At 36.8% G+C, this 25,163-nt stretch overlaps 1 protein-coding gene across 6 annotated transcripts in view; it reads right to left on the bottom strand.

Annotated features, from left to right (window-relative positions):
* The window catches only part of L3MBTL3 (L3MBTL histone methyl-lysine binding protein 3), a 127,277-nt gene that overhangs the window by 42,376 nt on the left and 59,738 nt on the right, over nucleotides 1–25,163 (bottom strand). For all 6 annotated transcript variants that reach the window (XM_081251328.1, XM_081251331.1, XM_081251332.1 and 3 more), the window contains 5 exons: nucleotides 22,149–22,225; nucleotides 19,148–19,233; nucleotides 17,050–17,160; nucleotides 8,563–8,677; nucleotides 5,590–5,692 (listed from right to left, as the gene is read on the bottom strand). In XM_081251328.1, coding sequence (XP_081107454.1) covers nucleotides 5,590–5,692; nucleotides 8,563–8,677; nucleotides 17,050–17,160; nucleotides 19,148–19,233; nucleotides 22,149–22,225 — 492 coding nt within the window. The remainder of the gene's footprint in view (nucleotides 1–5,589; nucleotides 5,693–8,562; nucleotides 8,678–17,049; nucleotides 17,161–19,147; nucleotides 19,234–22,148; nucleotides 22,226–25,163) is intronic.

The following is a 25,163-nucleotide window of genomic DNA, read 5'->3' as shown; positions in this document are numbered from 1 at the left end:
GCAAAAGGTACCTTGCAATTTCCTTATGCCTAATCCGTGACCCATCTGAGAGTACCACCTTCTAGCAAGATGCTACTGTCATGTAGCTAATATGAACTGAGGCAGTACTTAACCTTTCTGGGCCAATTTCCTCACTTTTAAGTTTCTAAAATTCATATGCAGTTTTAAAAGTGAATGACTTTATAAACACAGCAGTGCTGATCAAACTTCTGTAGAAAAAGTGGGTTCTCATTAGGCTTATAATCATTTCTAGTTTCTCGTCTACTAAGTTTCTAGTAACAAAACATAAGTAAGGCATGGCTCATGGCACAACATGTGTACTTAGTCATGGGCACACGCATGTATACATGTACACACAACTCTACCATTACGTAGTTCTTCAGAAGGCAGGGGAACAGATTCACACAGGATTACACAGCTCTCTACCATAAGGACTTGATTAGGGTGCATGCTGTTCTATTAGCAAATAATTCCATATCTGCTATATATACACATACTTGTCCCACTGGCCACTGTAAGGACGCAGTTTTTCCTTGTAAAGACTGGTCCAGCTTATTAGGAAAGGTGGAAAACCTGCCATGTTCACTGCCTTCCACTGCCACCTTTAAAACCCTTTTAGTTATAAATACACCTATTTAAACAACAGGACAATGTCTTCAGTTTTCTAAGTGCTCACATAACCATTCTCACACTCTGTCGAGACAAGAACCTATAAAATACATGCTCTATCCAGCCACTGTGCTTTGTGTGAGAGTCTAGCGGTTAAGAGTAGTGACTTAAGTGCCTTAAAAGCCCGGGCTGAATCCCGGGTCTGCCACTCTCTGATCCTGGGCCCTTTCTCAAGCATTATAAATCTCTCCTCCCACTTCTGTAAAACAGAGATTAGAACAGTGCCAGCTTTATAGAGCTTCTGAGAGAATTAAATGAGATAACAGATCTAAGTGCCTCACAAATAGGAAGCCACAAAAAAAATCTTGCCTAGGAGTATTATTTTAAAAGGAGAAGAAGAGTAACAACCCCTACTGTGTAAAAGACCATCAGCAAAAATAAACAATAGCATTAAAAACTCCATAATATGCCCCACTTATGGAGGCTCTCTGCTTCCCTCAGGAAAAGCTGATGCTTCTCTCCGACTGCTACTCATTCATGGCTCTCCAAAAATCTGTTTGTACCACCCTGTTCTCCTTAGAAGTAGGGGCCCTCTCCTCTGTACAGCCCATCACCTAACCCAGTATCTGCACACAACAGACACTCAGTAAGTGTTTGTTCCATGAATGATGGATGTGGAACGAATATGATGACTATAGTTTGCAGGTATAAATCCAGAGTTACTAATTTTTTAAAACTCTCCATGGACTTTATAAATATCCTTTAAGGTTGCACGAAGTACTCTCTGTTTTTTTCTTATTTAATTTCACCAAGATAAAATCTTACATAGGAAACAATTACTTCTGAAGGCATTAGATACGTAGAACATTTCGTTTTATATAACTTTAGTTATCCTTTAATCTCCTCCCATTATGACCTCTCGGTAGGCCAAACGAATGAATCAACAAAGGGAAACACCATGACACAACCAATATTAATGCTGCCTTGCTAGAGACAGAATTAAGTCATCTGGCTCCTGAACATCCCTAGAAATGAGAACACCACATCCACATCCAACTCCCTCACTGATTGTTTACATTTCAACATTGAAAAACATCACATTCTGACATTTCATTGTTGAGAACACATTTCTGTTTCTAACACTTCTTAGATCAAATTCGACTATTGTAATTTCTGGAGACTCTAACAACACATGCTAGTCAAAACACAGGCTTTTGCTTACATGTTCATAAAACTGATTATTCGTTCCAAAAGCGCAACTTTCCTTGTTATCTAAGCAAAGAATGCATGTTTTGATTTATATGGTTTCTCAGTAGATTAATCCAAAGAGAATTTTCTCATTGTTTTCCTAAGCACAGCATTCTCAGTAAGGACAAAAATAAGCGCCAGTGAAATGAACCTTTTAAAGAACAGCCATGATGCAGCAGCCCTTCCACAAGTCTACCAAGGAAATGGAAAACAGGCTGTGACTGGTAAGGATTAATATCCCGCCAGATAAAGAGCTCTGAGTGCTGAAAAGAGAACAGCATATTCAGGGAGACTAAGAAAAGCCAGCTGAGAGGGCTGAAAAGAAGGGAATATAGGACACGGGCAGGAGCTGACACTAGTTCTCTGGATCGCATCCCTGCCCCAGAGTTATATACAGATCTGCCGGTTATGTCTGATACGTGACAAGGAAATGAACACAACTTCTTTATCAATGCATGGCTTCTAAGCCATGAGGTATACTTCTTCCTCTCTCATTCCAGAAAACAATGAGTCATTCTCCACTATGGTTCCAATTATACTAATAGATTTTTTTTTTTTGGATCACATTTCTCCATAACATCTTTCATGATTCTCCCCATAATTTCCCCCTTCATTTAGCAAATACAACACTGCACCTTTGAAAAAAGACTCCAGAGACAGTCACTGAAACTTTGTGAAATGGGTGTGGACCAGGTGAAAGACCCTCAGAGGTCCACAGCACACTTAGGGAGAGGCAGTCTTAATGAATGGCTGGTGCCATCAGGCAGGGGACAGGACTGTCACCACAGACCTTGCTGTGACAGGCAAACCTCTCTGCTCAGACCTACAGCACTCCTAAAGAGATTATGGACATTGTTACAAGGTGGATTTTCTTCCCAGAAGACCAAAAAAAAATTATTTGTAAATTTTTCATTGTACCCCCAAAAACATAATGTCAGTATTCACCCATTTTTAAGATTTCTTTTTTTCCTTCATAATTTGAGCCAAGTGCCTTTGGTTCAATGAACATCTTGGGGTTGTACAGTTGAGAGGCACATATGTCAAAGTTTCAATATTAGTTACTGTTTTGTATCTTATATTTTAATAAAATTATGTACAGCTTTTATAGGTCCATTAGTCCCTGAGTTCTTTGAAGGCTGGATCTGTGACTAATTCAGAAAGCCGTGCCCTGAGAGTCAGTGAGAGGGGGATGGTCAAGGGCACAGTTAGACTGGGCACCATTCCTGGCTCCCCCCTCACCATTAGTCAAGTAGGCAAGTTAGAAAAACCTCTAGAGTGCCACGGTGGCTTCATCAAAAAAATGGAGGAAATAATAGTTCTATATTATAGGGTCACTTGAAGGTTATCCAGTACATGTTAAAACAATTAGTGCAAAGCTCAGGGAGAGTAAACAAATGCTCAATAAATCTTACTGAAAAAAAAAAACACCCCACTGCTCAGAAATATTTACTAAGTGAAAGAATTTATAGATATATAATGGAAATTTAGCATACTAATGAGTTTTTGGACTTATATACAGTAGTCACTCCCTATCCGTGGTTTTGCTTTCTGTGGTTTCACTTATCTGAGGTCAACCAAGGTACGAAAATATTAAACGAAAAATTCCAGAAATAAACAGTTCATAGGTTTTAAACTGTGCGCCATTCTGAGTAGCGTGACGAAACCTCACGCTGTCCTACTCTGACCTGCCAGGGAGCAAATCACCCCTTAGTCCAGTGTATCCCGCCCGTTAGTCACTTAGTAGCCACCTAGGTTATCAGATCCACTGTCGAGGTATCACAGGGCTTGTGTTAAGTCACGCTTACTGTACTTAATAACAGCCCAAAGTGCAACAGTAGTGGTGCTGGCAATCCAGGTACACCAAAGAGAAGCCGTGAAGTGCTTCCTTAGGTGACAAAGTGACAGTTCTCGACTTCATGAAGAAAGAAAAAAATCATATGCTGAGGTTGCTAAACTCTACAGTAAGAACGAATCTTCCATCTGTGAAATTTTGAAGAAAGAAAAAGACATTCGTGTTAGTACTGCTGTCACACCTCAGACCGCGAAAGTTAGTGTGTAATAAGCACTGAGTTAAAATGGAAAAGGCATTAAATTTGTACAATGAGATATTGAGAGAGAGAGAGAGACCACAGTCACATAACTTTTAACATAACTTTAATATAATATATTGTTATAATTGTTCTATTTTATTATTGTTGCCAATCTCTTACTCTGCCTAATTTATAAATTAAATTTTATCACAGGTATGTATGTATAGGAAAAAACAGTACATATAGGGTTTGGTACTATCTGAGATTTCAGGCATCCACTGGGGATCTTGGGACACATCCCCCACAGGGATAAGGTGGGTAAGGGAGATACTACTGTAATGCCTAAAAGTAATCCAGCTGCTTTCACTTGCCAATACTGAACCACTTCTAAGATGCAGTATTTTTATGTCCCTTTAATCATACAACTTTTGGTTTGCAGTCATACAAGCCATGAAAAGGATTTTTAAATGGATATTTGCAAATGGAGTCATTATTCTGTCTACGCACAGACTTTTACTCTGGAACACACTGAACCCCATTAAAAAACTTGGCATGGGCTTCCCTGGTGGCGCAGTGGTTGTGAGTCTGCCTGCCGATGCAGGGGACGCGGGTTCGTGCCCCGGTCCGGGAAGATCCCACATGCCGTGGAGCGGCTGGGCCCGTGATCCATGGCCGCTGAGCCTGCGCGTCCGGAGCCTGTGCTCCGCAACGGGAGAGGCCACAACAGTGAGAGGCCCACGTACCGCAAAAACAAAGCAAAACAAAAAAAACTTGGCAGGAGTGTTGCAAAAGGAAGATAAGCAGCATTTGAGGCTGCAGAGATTTAAGAAAGAGGAAATTATATAAAGATAAAATAATCACACCAATTTAACAATTCCTATTAATTCTTAGAGGAACAGGTAGTGAAATCTTCAGATTTTTTAAAGACCTAGGTTCACAACCTGTATAAACTAGGTAAACAAGGAATCATTATTATTACTGGGCCATCCAATTAACATACAGTTAGAATACTTATACTGACAAATTATTATTTTAATGTGTACGTGAATTAGGTGATGCCTCTGTCCTCTAAAAATCCCAGTTAAATCACAGAAATTTCTTACTATTTCAGTAATATTTTAACATGTCTACAAAGACCCCAAATTGCCTAAACAATACATCAAATTTCAAATGTACAAATTTGGTTTCTTTCTTTTAAGTTACTTAGATGTGAGAGAAAAATATTGAAAAACTTTAATTTTTGACAATGTATTCTGATGTTTGTCTATTTATATTTGTGCCTTTTGTGTAATCTACAATAATCTCACCTCTCGTTATTCAAATTGTTGAGTCACCCAATCATAGAATATTCTACCAAACAAATACTTTCAACAAGGCCTGCCCTCTTCTCATTATTAATAATCAACACAAAATGACTATCTCAGTTCAGTATCTATAAAACTAATCAGGTTGCCAAGAAAAGCCAAGTACCTAGAGGAAATCTATTTTAAATCATGAACGCATTCTTTCCCAGGCAAATTTAACTACAGACACACTCTTCATTTTTACATGGTCACCATGGTAACCACATTTCATATGGATCTGAATGCAGAATTAGTTAATATCTATTTAGTATACATGGAAATCATTATCTTCCACATACAAGGGACAGGCACCCTCTGACCACATAAGGAATCTCCACCTGAGTGGCAGCACCACATACCTGTGAGGGCCCAGGTGTCTTGCTCTCTTAAAATGGCCAATCCCTTTACATCCTGGGGTTGAGCATCCACCGTGTTCCGAGGCTTCCATTAATTCTAAGGGGCCTATTAAAAAGCCAAAAAAAAAAAAGCAAAAATTTAAGGCCATAAGAGTCAAATGTCTTGGATCAGAATAGGGAAAAAAAATCCAATTTTTCAATCAACATGTATAAACAGAAAAAGAAGGTTCTACAAAATTAAAAATATGTCTAAAGTCTCTACTTCTCAAGGTTTTCCCCTAGGACTTTGTTCACACTTCAACAGTGAAATGGTAACCTTTGATCCAACCCTCTTTCAAAATGTCACAAATTCCAGAAATACTGAAATCTAAAATAATGAGATGATTCTGAACATTTTGATCAAGTAAATAACATAATTAATATATGAATACCTGCACACTGTGAAAACTTCAGAGAATACACCAGAATACAGAAGAACAGTTACAGATCCCCTCAAGCAACTCCCCTCACATTTCATTCCTTTTCCTGACTAATCATGTTAATGGGTAACCTTCCTAGATGTTCCAAGTATTCCCACATGTATCTATATTTGTGTATATACATGTATCAAGTTTTTGGTTTTGTTTTATTTTGCCACATAAAAGGCACAACATAGATATGTACGATTCTGAAACATTCTTCTTTAACTTCATGTCTTATAAATCTTTCCATCTTAACAGTAATATTTTTATGACTATTGCATTGTAGCTGTAGCATGAGTGCACCATAATTTATTTAACCAATATTTGTTTCCAAGGTTTATTATTTTAAACATACTGTAACCGATACCATGTCTGTGCATTCTGGTGCCCTTATGTAGCTTCTATGTGGCATCCAGAAGTGAAGCCACCAGGTGGGGAAGGCATGTTAAATTTTTAAGAAACCCGACAATAATGTATTTGCTACATTTTTCTTTCTACAATGTATTTATTTTCCTCCAAAGCTGAGATCTGGTATGTCAAGTTCTCAGTGTACCTTTTTTAAAAAATTGAATTTAACTGAAATTTTTATTGAGGTGACTGTAGGTTCGCATGCAGTTGTAAGTAATAATACACAGGGAGATCCCTTGTACACTTTGCCCAGTTTTTCCCAATGGTACTATTTTGCAAAACTACAAGATAAAATCACTATTAGGATATTGACATTGATACATTAAGTTTTGATAGTCTGACAAATTGTCTTCCAAAATTTAGTACTAGTTTTAAAAGATGATGATACTGTTAAATAAAAGTCTGGAAACACTCTACTTTTTCAAATATTAAATTTTTTCTATTACGTATTTTTGACTATCAGGTAACTAAACATGCAGTAAGAGGCAAAAGGATTAACCAAAGAAGAAATGTACAGTAGAGAAGTATTGGGTTGGCCAAAAGGTTTGTTTGGTTTTTCCCATAAGATGGCTCTGGTAGCACTTAGTTGTCTTTAACTTATTTCAAAACAATTTTGTTAGATTTTATGTGACAGCTGTCATATTAGCATTCATTTAAAAAAAGACTTATCAGAATTGGTGAATTTTTGTGTAGCCATTTTAATACTGAAGATGGAAGAAAAAAAGCAACATTTTTGGCATATTATGCTTTACTTTTTCAAGAAAGGTAAAGTGCAACCAAAATGCAAAAAAAGATTTGTGCAGTGTATGGAGAAAGTGCTGTGACTGATCGAACATGTCAAAAGTGGTTTGTGGGGCTTCCCTGGTGGCGCAGTGGTTGAGAGTCCGCCTGCCGATGCAGGGAACACGGGTTCGTGCCCCGGTCCGGGAAGATCCCACATGCCGCGGAGCGGCTGGGCCCGTGAGCCATGGCCGCTGAGCCTGCGCGTCCGGAGCCTGTGCTCCGCAACGGGAGAGGCCACAACAGTGAGAGGCCCGTGTACTGCAAAAAAAAAAAACAGTGGTTTGTGAAGTTTTGGACTGGAGATTTCTCACTGGACGATGCTCCATGAGACCAGTTGAAGCTGACAGCGATCAAGTCGAGATATTAATTGAGAACAATCAACATTATACCAGGTGGGAGATAGCTGACATACCCAAAATATCAAATATCAAATCAAGCATTGAATCATTTGCACCAGCTTGGTTATGTTTATCACTTTGATGTTTGGGTTCCACATAAGTTAAGCGAAAAAAACCTTGACCATATTTCTGCATGTGATTCTCTTCTTAAACTTAAAGAAAACATTCCGTTTTTAAAACAAACTGTGATAGGCAATGAAAAGTGGATACTGTACAATAATGTGGAACAGAAGAGATCATGGGGCAAGTGAAATGAACCACCACCAACCACACCAAGGGCCAGTCTTCATCCAAAGGAGGTGATGTATATATGGTGGGACTGGAAGGGAGTCCTCTATTATGAGCTCCTTCTGGAAAACCAAATGATTAATTTCAACAAGTACTGCCCCCAATTAGACCAACTGAAAGCAGCACTCGATGAAAAGCGTCCAGAATTAGTCAACAGAAAACACATAATCTTCCATCAGGATAACGCAAGACTGCATGTTTCTTTGATGACCAGGCAAAAACTGTTAACAGCTCGGTTGGGAAGTTCTGATTCATCTGCTGTATTCACCAGACATTGAAGCTTCAGATTTCCATTTTTTAGGTCTTTACAAAATTCTCTTAATGGAAAAAATTTCAATTCACTGGAAGACTGTAAAAGGCACCTGGAACAGTTCTTTGCTCAAAAAGATAATTAAGTTTTGGGAAGACTGAATTACGAAGTTGCCTGAAAAATGGCAGAAGGTAGTGGAAAAAATGGGTGAATACGTTGTCAATAAAGTTCTTGGTGAAAATGAAAAATGTGTCTTTTATTTTTACTTAAAAACTGAAGGCACTTTTTGGCCAACCCAATAGAACGAGAAGGTAGAGGAAAAGAAAATATTAAGCACACTACACAAGAAAATGGAAACATTTCTTTAGGTTATCACTGTGTCTCTTACTCAAAGGAGGCTGAAGAGGATGCCCGGTTTTTGAACACCAACCGACAGGGTGAATATCAGGAGAATCTGCATCTATCCAGTAATCATAGCAACTATTCCAGCCATCAAAGTGAACCTGGATAACAAAAAGAAATTAATAGTAGAATTTAGGTCACGAGAATTCCTACAGTAAAAGTTTTGCCCACCATAACCATGTTCATTCTCTTCTAACTTATATAGTACATTTAATATCCAGATAAATTATTTTAATTATTCAAATTACTTCATCCCAGTATGAGAAAAGAGGTACTGTTGAACTACCTTCGACATATTATCTAACCATAATTAAATGTCCTGCCAAGGGCACTTTTTCGGTAATACTTCTACAGACATATTACATGTATCTCCCACTACTATAAGCAGTTTGAGTACCTAACATCTTCATATGAGCAACACTAAACACCCAATAAATATTATTGAGTAATGAACAAATCAGGGAAGGGAGGGAGGAGGAAGGGAGAGTAGAGAGGCAGGACCTTTCATATAAATGTCAAGTCTCCTAGAATTATGCTAAAAAAGACTTAAAAAAATTCAGTGAATGGACACCCAATTTACAAAATATGCCCCCATCAAATGCATTTTAAAGTATTTTTTCTCATAAATAATTACAATATCTCTCAAAGAGATTTTACACAGTGGTCAGGGCTACCAACTTTATTGGCCACCATGTAAAAGGGCAGTTAGTCTTTCAGGCATGGTTACTAAGGATCAGCTAGCTACATGTCTTTCAAGTATCACATATTTTTTATCTTTTAGAAGGAAAGGATATACTAAAATGTTATATATATTTTATTTTAGATCAAGTTTGCCAGCTAGATTTCCTTCTTAAAGTCCATGAATCTCTTACTACTAAAAGCACAATAGATGCCAGATGGATAAAAAAATCGAAACACTGAAAACTGAACAATAAAAGTTCTAGAAGAAAGCATACATTAATATATTTATCTTAGAGTGCAGTAGCCTTTGTAAGCAAGACACCAAACTCAAAAGCCATAAAAAAAAGATGCATCAATTCAAGTACATCAAAATTTAAATATTCACAATGGCAAATATTACTGCTGGCAAGATGGAAAACCCAAAAGAAACCTGAAAAACACATCTGTTAACATGTGACAATGTACTTCGTTCCTTAATTTGTAAAAACACCATATACCAGTATAAAAAGGTGAAAAATCCAACAGAAAAGATGAAAAAGATACAAATGGCTCATAAACAAGAAAATAAATTGTTAGTAAACACGTGAAAAGACAATCAATTTCACTTATAACTAAAAAACTATCAATTAAAATCACAGGATGAAATTCTTCTTCTTTCAACCTGCCAAAACATTCTATTTTGGTGACTTCTAGAGCTGTTAGTATGAGAATAAATGGACGTTCTCATAGACCATTGACAGGAGTCTTGACTGGTGAGATATTTCTGGAGAGTTATTTGGCAATAATGGATCAACACTTAAAATATATCATCTTTGACTTGATAATCTAAATAACTCAACTCACTGTTGTAGTAGAAAGCAACCAGAGTGTCTACCATCAGGAGACTGGTTAAATAATGGTATATTTATATGATGGAATAGTACAGAGTTATTAAGGTATGTATATATAGGTTCAATATAATGTCCATTGCAATGACTCCACTTTCTCAAGCTTGGAAATTAATTAATCCTAGAATTAAATCCCACAGAATTCCACACCTGCAAGAAATCATGGATAATATTTTAAAGAGGAGAAAAGATCACAGAGCTAGTTAGGAGGAGTAAGAGGCTAAAATTCATGGATCCAAAATAAACTTATTCATCATTCACATATATTTTGCATATAAAGCAGCACTTAAAGAAAGTTGTTTAACTTGAAACAACCCTTTCCTTTCCTCTGATCAAAAATAATGTTCAAATAACACAGAATGATATTCATGGTAATTTTCTAAAGTTTATGCTATCAATGCCACCAATAAATGAGCAGTCATAATTCACAGCATTATAGTTAAGTTTTAAGCATTCTAATTCTCAACTAATCATCAAGTGATAATGCTCTACTTTACTGGATACACAAAACTCTTAAGTTTTCTCATCTTGCTATTCCTGAATTTCATTTCTTCTATACTGGAATCAATGTTCCCATAACTCATGTTCCATTTATTAAATTTTACAAAATTTAGCTATCTTCCAACAGCAAACAAACTCAATCCTAACAAGTAAGTGGTTCTCCAACCTGGATATACACTAGAATTACTCATGATTATTGAAAAGAAGAAGAAAAAAAATACAAAAATGGCTGAGCCCACCAAGGAGGTTCTGAACTTACAGCTTGGGTTCTGTGCACCTATATGTTTACTTAACTTCTAAGTAACTCTGCTGTGCACTCAGAATTGAGTCCCACTGACACTAAACAGGACACTACTGTAAAGCAATATAGACTCCAAAAATCTTAATATCATCATAAAAAATAGGGTTATTTTAAAAATTTCCTCCCATATACCTTCAAGAATATGTTAGAGCTACTATATCTGGTGATACCATAACCCCTTCCTACTTTTCATTAAAACTGACCTCTCAGTTTGGCAATGAAAAGTCACCTATCTTAGATGACAGATATAACTTAGTTACTGTAAATAAGTCTAAAATCTCCTACAAACTAGGTTGACCGGCAATCAGGAGAATCCTAGTACTTTAAGGTTAAATTTCAGAGTTAAAATTTAATTTAGATATTATGAACAGAGGTAACAATACAATTCTCTAAGTAGCAAATGCACTTAAAAACTGCTACCTAATCATTTATATGTGGAATCTAAAAAATAATACAAATGAATATATATGCAAAACAGAAAGAGACCCACAGATATAGAAAACAAACTAGTGGTTACCAGAGGGGAGAGAGAAGGGGGAAAGAACAAATTAGGGGTATGGGATTAACAGATGCAAACTACTATTTATAAAATAGATAAGCAACAAGGATATATTGTACAGCACAGGGAATTATAGCCATTACTTGTAATAACTTTTAATGGAGTATAATCTGCAAAAATACTCACTACACTGTACACCTGAAACTAATAAAATATTGTAAGTCAAGTATACTTCAATGAAAAAACTGCTATGTGAAATTATGTGAACATTAATAATATATACAAAATTAATATTAACCCTAATTAATATTCTTACTCTGGAAGCCCAGATGAAATAAATTTATTAAAGTTTATATAATTTCATTTCATCTTTACTACTTCAGTCCCTGGCACATTAAGAGGCTTTAAACAAACAAAAAATCAGACATTCTAGTAATGGTAACTGATAACTTTTCTCTTGCTGGGTCCTATTTTGAAATGAAATCAAATGCCTGACAAAGAGCAAGAGAGGAAGATACATAAACATACAACACGAAATATTTAAACATTGTACAGAACATAAAAAGACATCCAAAAATATTTATAATAGAAATGTCCCAGTACAAAATCAGTTAAACATAAAAGCAACTCAGCAACAAGGCTGAATTTAATTAAAATTCTAAAGAAAATAGACTATTATGTATCAAAGCATAGCACAGATGATTTAACTTACACATATTTAAAATTATAGTTTAGAAAACTGAATACATTTTTTAACCTAGGAGTGTAATTTGGATCCTTTATAAAAACTTAATACTCGTTATTGAAAATTTCAAGATTAAGACAGATAATATTTTTAGAAAGCACACTATTTCTTTTTTAAAAAAATGATTTGGTTGTATTTTCTGTTCAGGTGAAAGGCAACTCAGTAAAACACATTTTAGACCCAGGTGCTTATTTCTGCTCTCTTCTGAAATGAAAGTTATGTTCGAAAAGGTAAAAACCCAGAAGGACAAATGGAGAAGGAAAGTAGCTGATAGGTGAGAAGTGGCAATGATGTATGTGGAGGGAAGAAGCAGATGAGGGAGGGCTGACCCACTGGTAGAGAGTGGGTGGGTTGCAACCCAGATGCCTAGAGAGGGAATGCAGGCCCAGAGTGAACTGGCTCGCAGTGCAGAACCCAGAAGGGCTCAATATGGAGGCAGCGGTATGTGAGGAGGTTTTCCACATCCTGGAAAATGACAGGATTGGCTCAAACTCTGAATATGGAGTGGTTAGACCTCCAGGTCTGATCCTCTATGCCACCCACCGAAGTAGCTGCCCCTTCAGCAACCCTGCAAGAGTAGAGGTTTACTTTCTAGAGACATAAGCATGGAGGTTTTAAACTCCAGGACAATGGTGACAGCCAGACAGAAAGCACACGGACTGAGTGAGAGCCCGTATCCTCCAACCCCATCCTTCTCCCTGCCTCACACAGGGGCCACCAAGTTTGCCCCTCCCTAGGGAGGAGACTAGAAGAAACCGAAAGGCTCTAGACCAAGAATCCAGACGCTGAAGAATGGGGACCTCCCTATGAAAAAGCTGGCTCTCTGCTCTCTTTTCCCACATGAAGCCCAACAGCCAATAAAGCCCACCTTATTGACTAAAAACAACTAATGTTAAGCGCCTTTTCTTACTGTGAACATCCAGCCAAGGACTTGACATTTGAAGAGAGGCTCTAATGTGAAAGCAGAAGCCAAACTAACTCAAAGAGGAATTTAGAGAAAATAAAAGGAAACAGAAGGAAAACTATCACTGGTGTCCTCAGATAAGAAACAATATTGCTTCAGGAAATAAAAAGAGGACGCCATTTTGAAAGGGGGGAAGGGAGAAGACTAGAAAATAAGAAAAAACTCTTGAAAATTAAAAAAAACATAGTTGTTATTAAAAATGCAATACAGGATTTAAAAAATAGAGTGGATATCTCTAAGCAAGTAGAAAAAAAAAATCAGAGAAGCATAAGAAAGAAAATATAAGAAAAATAGGGGGTCCATCCCAGAGGTTTAATACCAGAGTAGCAGGACTTGCAAAAGAGAACAGTGAGAGAGAAGGAAGTCATCAAATCAATAATGTAAGAACATTTCTAAAAACCAAAGGATATGAAACTCCACAGTGAAAGGGTATTAGTGCCCTGCATGATAAGTGAAAAATGACCCTCACACCAAGGCACGTCACTACAAAACATCAGAATATCAGGGACAAAGATGGTCTTGAGAGTTTCCAGAGAGAAAAGGTACATCACCCAGAGAGAAGGAACCCAATGGCCTTGGATGTCTCAAAAACCAACATTTGACATGGGAAGACAGCAGAACAATGCTTGTAGTTTCTGAGGGGAAATGATTCTCTACCCCATCACAGTATGAATCAAGTGAAAGGCTAGTATATTGACATTTTCAGATATGCAAAGAGTCGAAAAATATGCCTTTCATACACCCTTCCTCAGAAAGTTACAAAAGATGTATTTCAGCAAGGTAAGAGAGTATACAAAGAAATATAAAGCATGAGACTCAGGAAAAATGAATATACAATATAGTGTGTTGGCAAAGAGGAGTCTCAGGATGAAAGCTGTGTGTGAGGCTGAGAGGGTAACCATGCTGATCAGAATAGGTGGCTGTTAAGTTGTGGGAAGAAGGGTTCAGGAAAAAAATGAAAGATATAGATGCAAGATTCAAAAATACACTTGAGCTTTTTGACCAAAAGGCTTGTCAGATTTATTGGAGCATTTGTTAAAATCCAGTAAGAACACAGACAATTGAAAATCAAAATACAAATTAATTACTGACTCTAGGAAAAACAAAGTATCATAAGAAAAAGACGCCTTTGCTCAGCAGTGAACGAGATTTGTTTACAACAGTAAACATGGAAGAGTGAAAAAAAAAAAAGAACAAACACTGTGAAATAATTACTGAAAGGATAAGCGGAAGGGAAGGATGACAAGACCTAAATCCTGAACTACCAAAACAGGAAGGAAATAAACATATTTTAAATAGATGGATTCAGAAATAGCAGAATGCAGCTATTATTTTTTTAAACTGCTGATCAAATGTCATAAGCAACAGCCAGAAGAGTTGAAAGTTCTTGCCTCTGGGGAACCAGACCTGGCGGTGGGGACGGAGAGGGCAGAACAATCTTACGTTCTGTCACGAAAACGTAAAAGACAAGAGCAAAACTATTCTCGTCATTTTCCTTCAACAGCAAAATACACTAGGTTTAAAAAAATTTAACTGTAATAACTCAGTGTGAAATGTTATGGATTACATAACTTAAAAAGTTGATTTTATTTAAGAGTTGATTTTTACCCTTGAGAAACTTAAAATATTACACTACACTACACTAATGACTTTGTCTCTATTTTCCGCTTTCTTGTCCTTCCTGAAAAAGAAAAAATAAGCATTCTTGCTATATCATCTCCCATATTATTAGAAAAACTTCTACTGTTGAAAGTGTCCTGTATTTTCACAAGTCTCTGATGAATCCTCAGATTGAGTTACTGTCACCTGTTCACTAACCTTTTGTGGACTTCATAAAAAAACAGATATTTGTCCACTGGTTTATGTTTAGCTATGAAATTCATTCCAGTATTATAAAAGATGATTGTCAACTATATACCTCAGTAGCCAGTTCTTTTTTGTGTATTAAAGATTGACCTGGATGTTGTACTGGAAAGAGAATTCAGCCAGAAGCAAAAAGAGCTGGATTTCTAGTCTAAACTTTTCTCATTAACTAACTGAACCATCCACTTTAGAGTATTTGACCCCTCTGGACCAAAATCACAAAAGTAATATGTGTTCCTGAAACCTGGTAATGAAAAAGAAAAACCTAATCACGTATAATCTTAACAGAAAATCACTGTCATTATTTTGCTTTGTTTATTTCCATAACTGTTTATGTATGTGTGTGTGTGTGTATATATATATATATATATATACACACACACACACACACACACATATATATACACATACATACATATATATATATATATACACATACATATATATATTCTTTTAAAAGACAACACCAGACATTATATATAGTATTAAACCCGAATTTCTCACTTGCCAAAATTAAATATTCTTCTAAAATATAAAACAGCATGAAGACGTATAGTCATTTATTTTTACCCATCTCCCACTCTGCTTATTCTCAATGCTAAATACCATAAATCACTGGCTCTGTTATATCCTCCTTGCAGCTTTTATCTTTGCATATTCCTTTTGGTTATTCCTTTAACATAAATTCCTAGGACTGAAATTCCTGAATTAAAGGGTAAACAACATTCTGAGACTTTTGATGCCTATCACCAAACTGCTCTCCAGAAAGGTTGAGACCCTTTATACTTTCACCAGCTGTATATGGGAATAAACTTTCTGCACCCAAGCCAAAACACTTTTTTTTTCAATTCTGACCAATTTGAATTATAAAAATAATGTATTACTTAATTCTACATTTCTAAGGAAAACTAACAAGAAAACACACTTGAAAAAGATTAACACAGGTCTTCCATTACTTATAAAATTTTCTAAAATGTTATATGATTACGCAATCTTAAAAACAGTGAATTAAATGCTAAAAGTCCTATTTTATGGAAATACTACCTTTGTACAGGTTTTTCATGTTATTTTATAATTTATTTTCCTATATATTATCTCATTAGAGATACATGAAGATCTGATTTATTATTATTTAAAGAACATGAACTTAGACTCCTATAGCTTAGGACCGTGACTTAGTACTGCCACTGCCCATAATTAATAATTGATTCTGCGCCTCAGCCTCATCGATAAAGTAAGGACAATAACATAAATCTCCCACACTGCTATCACCACAAATATCAGATAATGGAAGAATACTCCTACCCTGTAAAACTCCATGTAAATCTAACGTCTGGCTGCTCTCATAACTAGTATTATTCTTAACAGAAATTCTAAATGATCCTGTGAGGTAAGTAGAATGCACATCATTCTGGTTTGAGAGTGAAGTTAATGCTGAAGCCAGAAACAGAGACGAGAGCCTGAAGCTCCTCACCCGGAACTGCTACTACACTTCACTTTATCACATTTGGACATGGACTGAACCCATCTTCTTATACGTTTGTTTACTTTATGAGAGGTACTTGACTTTTATTAATCCAACTCTAATAAAATCTGACTTTATTTATAAAAATATTTCTCTTAAGTTGTCCTATATTAAAAAGCAGGATATTCTGAAAAGTCGACATGCACGATACCGCATAAGAAAACACTGACCTTAAATAGTTTTTAAAAAGAACACACTACTGGAAAATGAAGTATTATATTTTCTCCTGAATAGATTACCTTAATAGGATGTATCTACTTTTTTCCTCCAAATATATACGTAAGATATTAAAAGTCAGTCATAATTAAAGAGAATACTTATGTAAAGTAAAAAAGTGGAAAAATACTGATTCACAAGGATGTGCGCAGCCACTTAATTTGCATATTTCTATGGCTTTACTACTCTAATTCTCGGACTTCACAAATTAAATATCTGCTAAAGTTTTTGTCTAAGATGTCTTGTAAAAAAAAAAAAAAAGACAAAACAAAACCACAACAGAACACTTACTTTTATTCGGTGATCATCCATGTCTGCAACTGTTGCTACTCTAATAAACACGGGATTTCTTTTGTCTATGACCTCAAGCTTCATTTTTTTCTGGAATCCATGTGGAGGTTTCTGCCATAACAGAAAATTTTATACAGTGAGATTCAGAGGAAGGGAAGGTGAGCTCTATGTCACAAAGACAGAATTAAAAAAATAAAATAAAAAAGATGAGCTATTAAGGGAACTAGCTTTTCAAACTCAAGTTCCTAGAGTGGCTTTGGACCTCACCCTCCCTACCAAAAAAATAATCCCAAATCACATGGCCAAGCCCACAGGCAATAGAAACAGCCTGAGCAACTAGTCACTGGAGCAAACAGAAAGCCAAAGATCTTAAGATGAAATTCAAAATGCTATGGTTTTTTTGATTAGCCATAGGGATGATGAGTTTCTTCTCATTGGTTGGAGGTGTCTTGGCAAAATCAACAAACATGAAAATTATTTTTAAAAAAGAGGGAAGGGCTTCCCTGGTGGCTAAGTGGTTGAGAGTCCGCCTGCTGATGCAGGTTCGTGCCCCGGTCCGGGAGGATCCCACATGCCGCGGAGCGGCTGGGCCCGTGAGCCATGGCTGCTGAGCCTGCACGTCCGGAGCCTGTGCTCCACAACAGGAGAGGCCACAGCAGTGAGAGGCCCGCATACTGCAATAAAAAAAAAAAAAAAAAAAAAAAAAGAGGGAAGAACCTTCAAGTGGCAAAGATGAGACACAGAGATTAGAGGTGGTAGTGAGACCAAAAAGCAACAGATGTCTTTTTAAGAAGAGAATTAGCAATCAAGACATGCAAGATGGAATTGCTCTCCTAAGAACAAGAATGAGAATGAGGACCTACAGCTACCCACACCTCAACACTCAGCAAAAACCCATCAGCCTCTGAAAAATTTATGGGCAGAAGGCAAGGTGATTGCTAATGGGTGTAATAAAAGTGTTACTGTGAAAATCAAGTGTGAAAATTATGTAAAGGATGCAGAACAATTAATGCAAGGTACCTAAAGGCCAAACGAGAGAAATCTTAATTTTCTCTCTGATATCACTGTGACACTAGACATGCAGACTGAGCTTGATGTAATTTTATCCAGTTCAAAGCAAAGTGCAAAGCAGCTCTTCTTTGTACGAGGCTATGTTAAAGTTAGAGAGTCGGGTAAAATCCATAAATATGACATGACTCTAAACATTACTCATTTATAAATCCTGAATTTACTCTCAGACGGAATCATACATATTCTTTGATATGGCTTTTCTTCATGTAATATAGTTTTTCTCTCAAAAATTTTGATGTTCTTTTCTTATGTATTTGTGTCCATGCTTACTAATTAATTCTATCATTAAATATCCTAGAAATTATGCACAAAAGGATCCATTAAAGAAAAATGTTGTTTATGATAGACTGTTCACATTTTTTTAAAAAAATCAAGTATTTAAAATATCTTTCTTTTCCTTTAAATTCATGGAAAGTTACAAATTATAAAGATATATGAGATTTAAAAATTTTTTAAATACATTTCATTTCTTATTCTTCCCTTGCACACAACTGAGGTTAACTGTGACTCTTAATAGGCAAGAAGCAATGACCCTGAGTTAGAAAGATACTATTATAAAAACAGAAGACCTTGCATTTTGGTAGTCAAACATGCTGATTTATAGCAATAAAAGAAAGAAAGAAAAAAAAAAAAACCCAGCATCTCAGCTTGCCATAAACAAACCCAAAGGAATGACCAAATATAATTTTCATTATAAAGCAATATCTCATCCTGTTTGGTCTTTCAGAATATCTAGCTGGAAAAAGAGAAGTGTGCTGTGCAACCAACTCACTGCAAACCAATTCAAATGTAAGTATTTTCCAAGGAGACTTTAAAGTCCAAAATGGAAGTATTTTTTAGATGCCAACAACAAAACCCCCAGTAACAATTCTGCCTTTCAAAATTGTAAAAATTCAGAAACAACTTCTTTGGTCTTCTGTTTCTCTCCTATTCCTGTTCACCAATACTCTTTCTGTTCCTAAATTTCAATGACTGAACACTACCACCAACACAAATTAATCAAATATTGTAAAATATAATATCTCACCACTTTGAAAGCTCTTGCAGGAGCAGGTAAAGAATTGGTTTCTTCTAAGTATTTATCCCAAGAAAAATGTTTCACATTTGGATAACCTAAGAATAAAAACAGTAAATCCTATCAGGTTTAACCAAAATGATAGTGAGAACCACAAACTGACCTATAAAATTATGAGATATTGTTATCATTATAGTGAAGGAAATTATGTTCATATTACACAAAATAACTTTAAACTGGTTACACATTCAGAACTACTTGTAATAATGAAACCATTTTCATCTAGATCATGATTTCTTTATTAACTTTTAAATGAAAATTTTATATATACAATTTTCTTCTCAGGTAAGGATAGTCTTACAACACAAAATACACACAAACATAAATACCCTTTAAAATCTAGCAATTTTACTTCTAATAATCCAGGAAAAATTTCATATGTGTATGCAAAGAAAATGCATCATTGTTTGTAAATGTGAAAATGTAAAAACCAGTTAAATGACCATCAATATAGAAATGTGCAAAATACATATATACAGTAAGTGTAAAATAGAAAGCATTTATTAAAAAGAATGAGGCAGGTTTATATATATCAATATGTGAAATATTCCAGATAGTCATATTGTTAGACCAAACAAATAAGTTAAAATAAATCATGGAACAGTATTAACAAAATGTCTAAAAACAAATATCCTTCCTCCCTCCCACCCTCCTTTTGTCTCCTCCAGAGTCCAAAACCCAGTAGGAAGACATGAGTAGGAATTAATGTTGGCCCAGTAGGGTAGGAAATTGGCTACTTTATATAGTCCCCTTTATGGGGACTGAAAAAATAAGTAAATATACTGGAGACAATAGAAGCCAGATTTCTCAATGGCTAAAAAGAGAGGTATAAATATGAAAAGTGGAAAACCAGAATGAATTTAGTGGTGTTGGATGTGAATTGAAGCTAATGGTATAAATTCATGGTTTTCAATATCTACAAATGGATATAGAAATACACATAAATTTTTTATATGTTTACATAACTATATTTCCTATGTCTACTGAGAGGCCGGAAGCAGCATTAGTCCAGTAGCAGTGAGCACACCTAGTGTCTAGGTCTTAGTGTCTAAATATCATTCTCTATGAAAAGGAACCATGGAGTCTGGGAGAAATGGGCGACTTCAGGGTTGGGTCAGGGAAAGCACAAGATAAGCCTAGCTGTAGCAGAAAATAGGAAATTCTCCAAAAAATGATAAAAAAAAACATGTCAAAAGGACATAGAAACCAGCTTAAAAGGGCTCCCACTGGCCAAATCTGAGAAAATCTGGCCATAAAAATAAATAAGGTACTATAGTAATGGATTATAACCCATTGATGACAATAGTAATGTATGGGTCCATGCTGATATAAATAAACTGAATGATAAATAGGAAGATGAGAAAAGTATTCTTTGCAGAAGAATGTCAACTACTTATGTACAAGGAATGATGGAATAAGAAAAATTACCATTTAGCAACTGTTGGAATAATAATTCACACTAGAAATATCAACAGATGCTAAAACTAGTGAGTGACATGGGAATGAAGTGCAGGATACTTACACAATCTCAAAGTGTCTCCCCCAAATACTTATCAATTACAGAGAGAAAAAAACTGACATCTGTGAAGAAGCCTGGTAACTACCACCTTGATCAATTACTAGTAAAAATCAACCAGTAATGACACAAACGGACATCAACTGCCACCTGAGAGGATGCAGTGAGAACACAGCACTGTTTCTGTGATATTCCTGCCAAAAATGCATATGCTGGGTCTAATTACGAGGAAGCACCAATCATGCCCAAATTAAGTAATATTCTACAAAATGACTAATCTGTAGTCATTAATTCTCAAGCATAGGGCGGTCATAAAAGTCAAGCAGAGCCAAGTGAAGGAGACCAGAGAAATATGACAACTGAGTAATATGCCTGATCCTCTGGCTATAAATGACATCACTGGTACAACTGACAAACTTGAATGGGTCTCTGGTTCAAGGGTATAGATGAGCCATTTACTGTTCTTGCAACTTTTCTGTTCATTCTACTGAACTATAAAAGTCCATGAAAGGAGACAGAAGACTTAGTAATCTGCCTCACATCAGAAGTCACTAATAATGCCTCACACCACCCCTTCCCAGGGTACCTAACCCAGTGCTGTGAAAACACAGCCAGGAACCTGTTGCTCACTGGTCCTGTTTATTTACTGGATCCCTGATTATGACTAAACAGATGATAAGAAAAAAAAGATCATTATCAAACTGCGAAATCCAAAAGAATCCACACAGCAATTCAGATGGTGATAGTGGCAATCACTATTCACCACTCCTAATATGACATAAGCCACAGGACTCAGGAGGACTGAATGGGAGAAATCTTCCAGGCAGCAACACATTTGGGCCACAAAACCATTAATACCTTGCTTTAACACTTTACGGTTTATGTAAATGCTCTTTTATCTTCAAAACAGCTCTGTAAATCAGTAAAGGACAGGAGCTTTTATCTGTGAACACAGAAGAAAACTCAGAAAGTGGAACGGACTCACCTCTCCCATCACAGGAATTGTTGGTGCCCTGAGTGAGTAAATGATCAGGTACTAACTGAGACGCAGTATCAAGGAACTGGGGACAAGCCTAAAACTGACACCAGCTGGTAGAATGGAATAAGACAAGTATTTGAAGCTCCAAGCTGAGTCTTTATGCTTACACGCTGCAGGCAACAACCACACAACAGCTCCTAACAAACCAAGGAGGCATCCTTTCCCTGTGATAATGAGTCTTCATCACTCACAGGAGTATCCACAAGCAACCACATATACCACAGTGATGCTCCATGTTAGCTAACCACCCATCATTTCATATAAGCAGTAGCCACGGCACATTAGTGATATGCTCAAAAACTCATTGCCTTATGATGAAGCCCCAGAATCTGTTCTTTAGCACATGAAAATAAACTCAAATTGACATAACAAACAGTAGACCCAAAATCAACACAAACCTGGAGGAGTAATAAGGGTTCTTCGATGTTCTTTACACCAACCAACTGGATGAATGTGTGGGCTAGAGGCTTCACACCTGTAGGTTATATAAATTTAAAAATCGTAATTATCAGGATAAATTCTCAAATACTAGTAAAAGTTCAAAAAAGTTAGAGATTGTGAACACCTTATACAGAGTTCTATTTTTTACAATCTATCTAATTTGAAAAAAATATTTGCTATACCAAAGGATTTTTCACTCTTCCAATATATTAGTACCAAGTAGATTTTTATCAGACACGTATCGTATAAACTTGATACCAGGGAAATAGTTTTTGTTCCCACACAAATTGTGTTATATTCCTCAACTTCAAAAATAGCAAAAATTAAAAGATAATAAATTTGTATGAGTGTGAGTGAAGGGAAGTCCAGGACATTTGCAAGGTTTTGGGCATGGCCACTAGAAGAGTATACTTACCATTTTTTGAGACAGGAAGAATACAAGCACAGCCTGACATTCCAAACAGTGAATGAAGCGTTCTGTTACTAACATGTTTAATAAACAGGTCACGAAGTAGATAATGAGCACAAAAATTTGGAGTTCAAGGGCAAGATCAAGGCTAAAAACACATATTTAGGAGTCATCAGCATTTGGGATGGTATTTAAAGCCATGAGCAGAGATGCGACCATCCAGAAAATGAGTACAGAGAACAGAAAAGAGAAGAGAAGAGACAAAGAAGTCCAAGAAGGAATGACTAGTGAAGTAAGAGAGAGAAAGAAAGATGAAATCGATTGGGTCAGATGCTACTGCTAGGTCAAAGAAGAGACAAACAAGAACTGATCACTGGATTTACCAACATAAATGTCATTAGTATAGTTGAAAAGAGTTGTTTTGGTGGAGCTGGGAATGGGAAAGGGCAAAAGCCTGAATAGAGTGGGTGTAAGAGAGAGTGGAAGGAGGAGATTGGTTCAAGATGGCACAGTAGAAGGATGTACTCTCAATCCCTCTCGTGAGAGCACCAGAAGCACAACTAACTGCTTAACAATCATCGATAGGAAGACACTGGAACTCACCAAAAAAGATACCCCCCATTCAAAAACAAAGGAGAAGCCACAATGAGATGGTAGGAGGGGCGCAATCACAATAAAATCAAATCCCATAACCACTGGGTGGGTGACTCACAAACTGGAGAACACTTATACCACAGAAGTCCACCACTGGAGTGAAGGCTCTGAGCCCCACATCAGGCTTCGCAACCTGGGGGTCTGGCACTGGGAGGAGGAATTCCTAGAGAATCAGACTTTGAAGGCTAGCAGAATTTGACTGCAGGACTTCAACAGGACTGGGGGAAACAGAGACTCCACTCTTGGAGGGCACACACAATGTAGTGTGTGCATCAGGACCCAGGGGAAAGAGCAGTGACCCCATAGGAGACTGAAACAGAACTACCTGCTAGTGTTGGAGGGTCTCCTGCAGAGGCAGGGGGTGGTTGTGTCTCACTGTGAGGACAAGGACACTGGCAGCAGAAGTTCTGGGAAGTACTCCTTGGCATGAGCACGCCCAGAGTCCACCATTAGCCCGACCAAAGAGCCGGGTAGGATCCAGTGCTGGGTCATCTCAGGCCAAACAACCAACAGGGAGGGAACCCAGCCCCACCCATCAGCAGACAAGCAGATTAAAGTTTTACTGAGCTCTGCCCACCAGAGCAACACCCAGCTCTACCCATCACCAGTCCCACCCATCAGGAAGCTTGAAGAAGCCTCTTAGATAGTGTCATCCACCAGAGGGCAGACAGCAGAAGCAAGAAGAACTATAATTCTACAGCCTATGGAACGAAAACCACATTCACAGAAAGATAGACAGAATGAAAAGGCAGAAAACTACGTACCAGATGAAGGAACAAGGTTAAACCCCAGAAAAACAACTAAATGAAGTGCATATAGGCAACCTTCCAGAAAAAGAACTCAGAATAATGAGAGTGAAGATGATCCAGGATGTCGGGGAAAAAATGGAGGCAAAGATCGAGAAGATGGAAGAAACATTTAACTAAGACCTAGAAGAATTAAACAGCAAACACCTAGAAGAATTAAAGAACAAACAAACAGGGATGAACAATACAATAACTGAAATGAAAACTACACTAGAAGGAATCTGAGGCAGAAGAACGGATAAGTGACCTACAAGACAGAATGGTGGAATTCACTGCTGTGGAACAGAATAAAGAAAAAAGAATGGAAAGAAATGAAGACAGCCTAAGAGATCTCTGGGACAACATTAAACTCAACAACATTCACATTATACAGGTCCCCGAAGGAGAAGAAAGAGAGAAAGGACCAAAGAAAATATCTTAAGGGATTATAGTCGAAAATTTCCCTAACATGAGAAAGGAAATAGCCACCCAAGTCCAGGAAGTGCAGAGAGTCCCAGGCAGGATAAACCCAAGGAGAAACACGCAGAGACACACGATAATCAAACTGACAAAAATTAAAGACAAAGAAAAATTATTGAAAGCAAGAAGGGAAAAATGACAAATAACCCACAAAGGAACTCCCATAAGGTTAACAGCTGATTTCTCAGCAGAAACTCTATACAAGCCAGAAGGGAGTGGTATGATATATTTAAAGTGATGAAAGGGAAGAAACTACAACCAATATTACTCTACGTGGCAAGGATCCCATTCAGGTTCGACGGAGAAATCAAAAGCTTTACAGACAAGCAAAAGCTAAGAGAATTCAGCACCACCAAACCAGCTCCACAAAAAACGCTAAAGGAACTTCTCTAAGTGTGAAACACAAAAGAAGAAAAGAACCTACAAAAGAGACCTGATAACAATTAAGAAAACGGTAACAGGAACATACATATCAATAATTACCTTAAACGTGAATGGATTAAATGCTCCAACCAAAAGACACAGGCTCACTGAATGGATACAAAAACAAGACCCATATATGTGCTGTCTACAAGAGACCCACTTCAGAACTAGGGACACATACAGACTGAAAGTGAGGGGCTGGAAAAAGATATTCCATGCAG

Source organism: Mesoplodon bidens (genome assembly GCF_964165515.1).
Source record: "Mesoplodon bidens genome assembly, chromosome: 12".
Classification (NCBI taxonomy): Eukaryota; Metazoa; Chordata; class Mammalia; order Artiodactyla; family Ziphiidae; genus Mesoplodon; species Mesoplodon bidens.
Note: the sequence above shows the minus strand (reverse complement) of the source record. Positions and strands in the feature narration are given on the sequence as shown.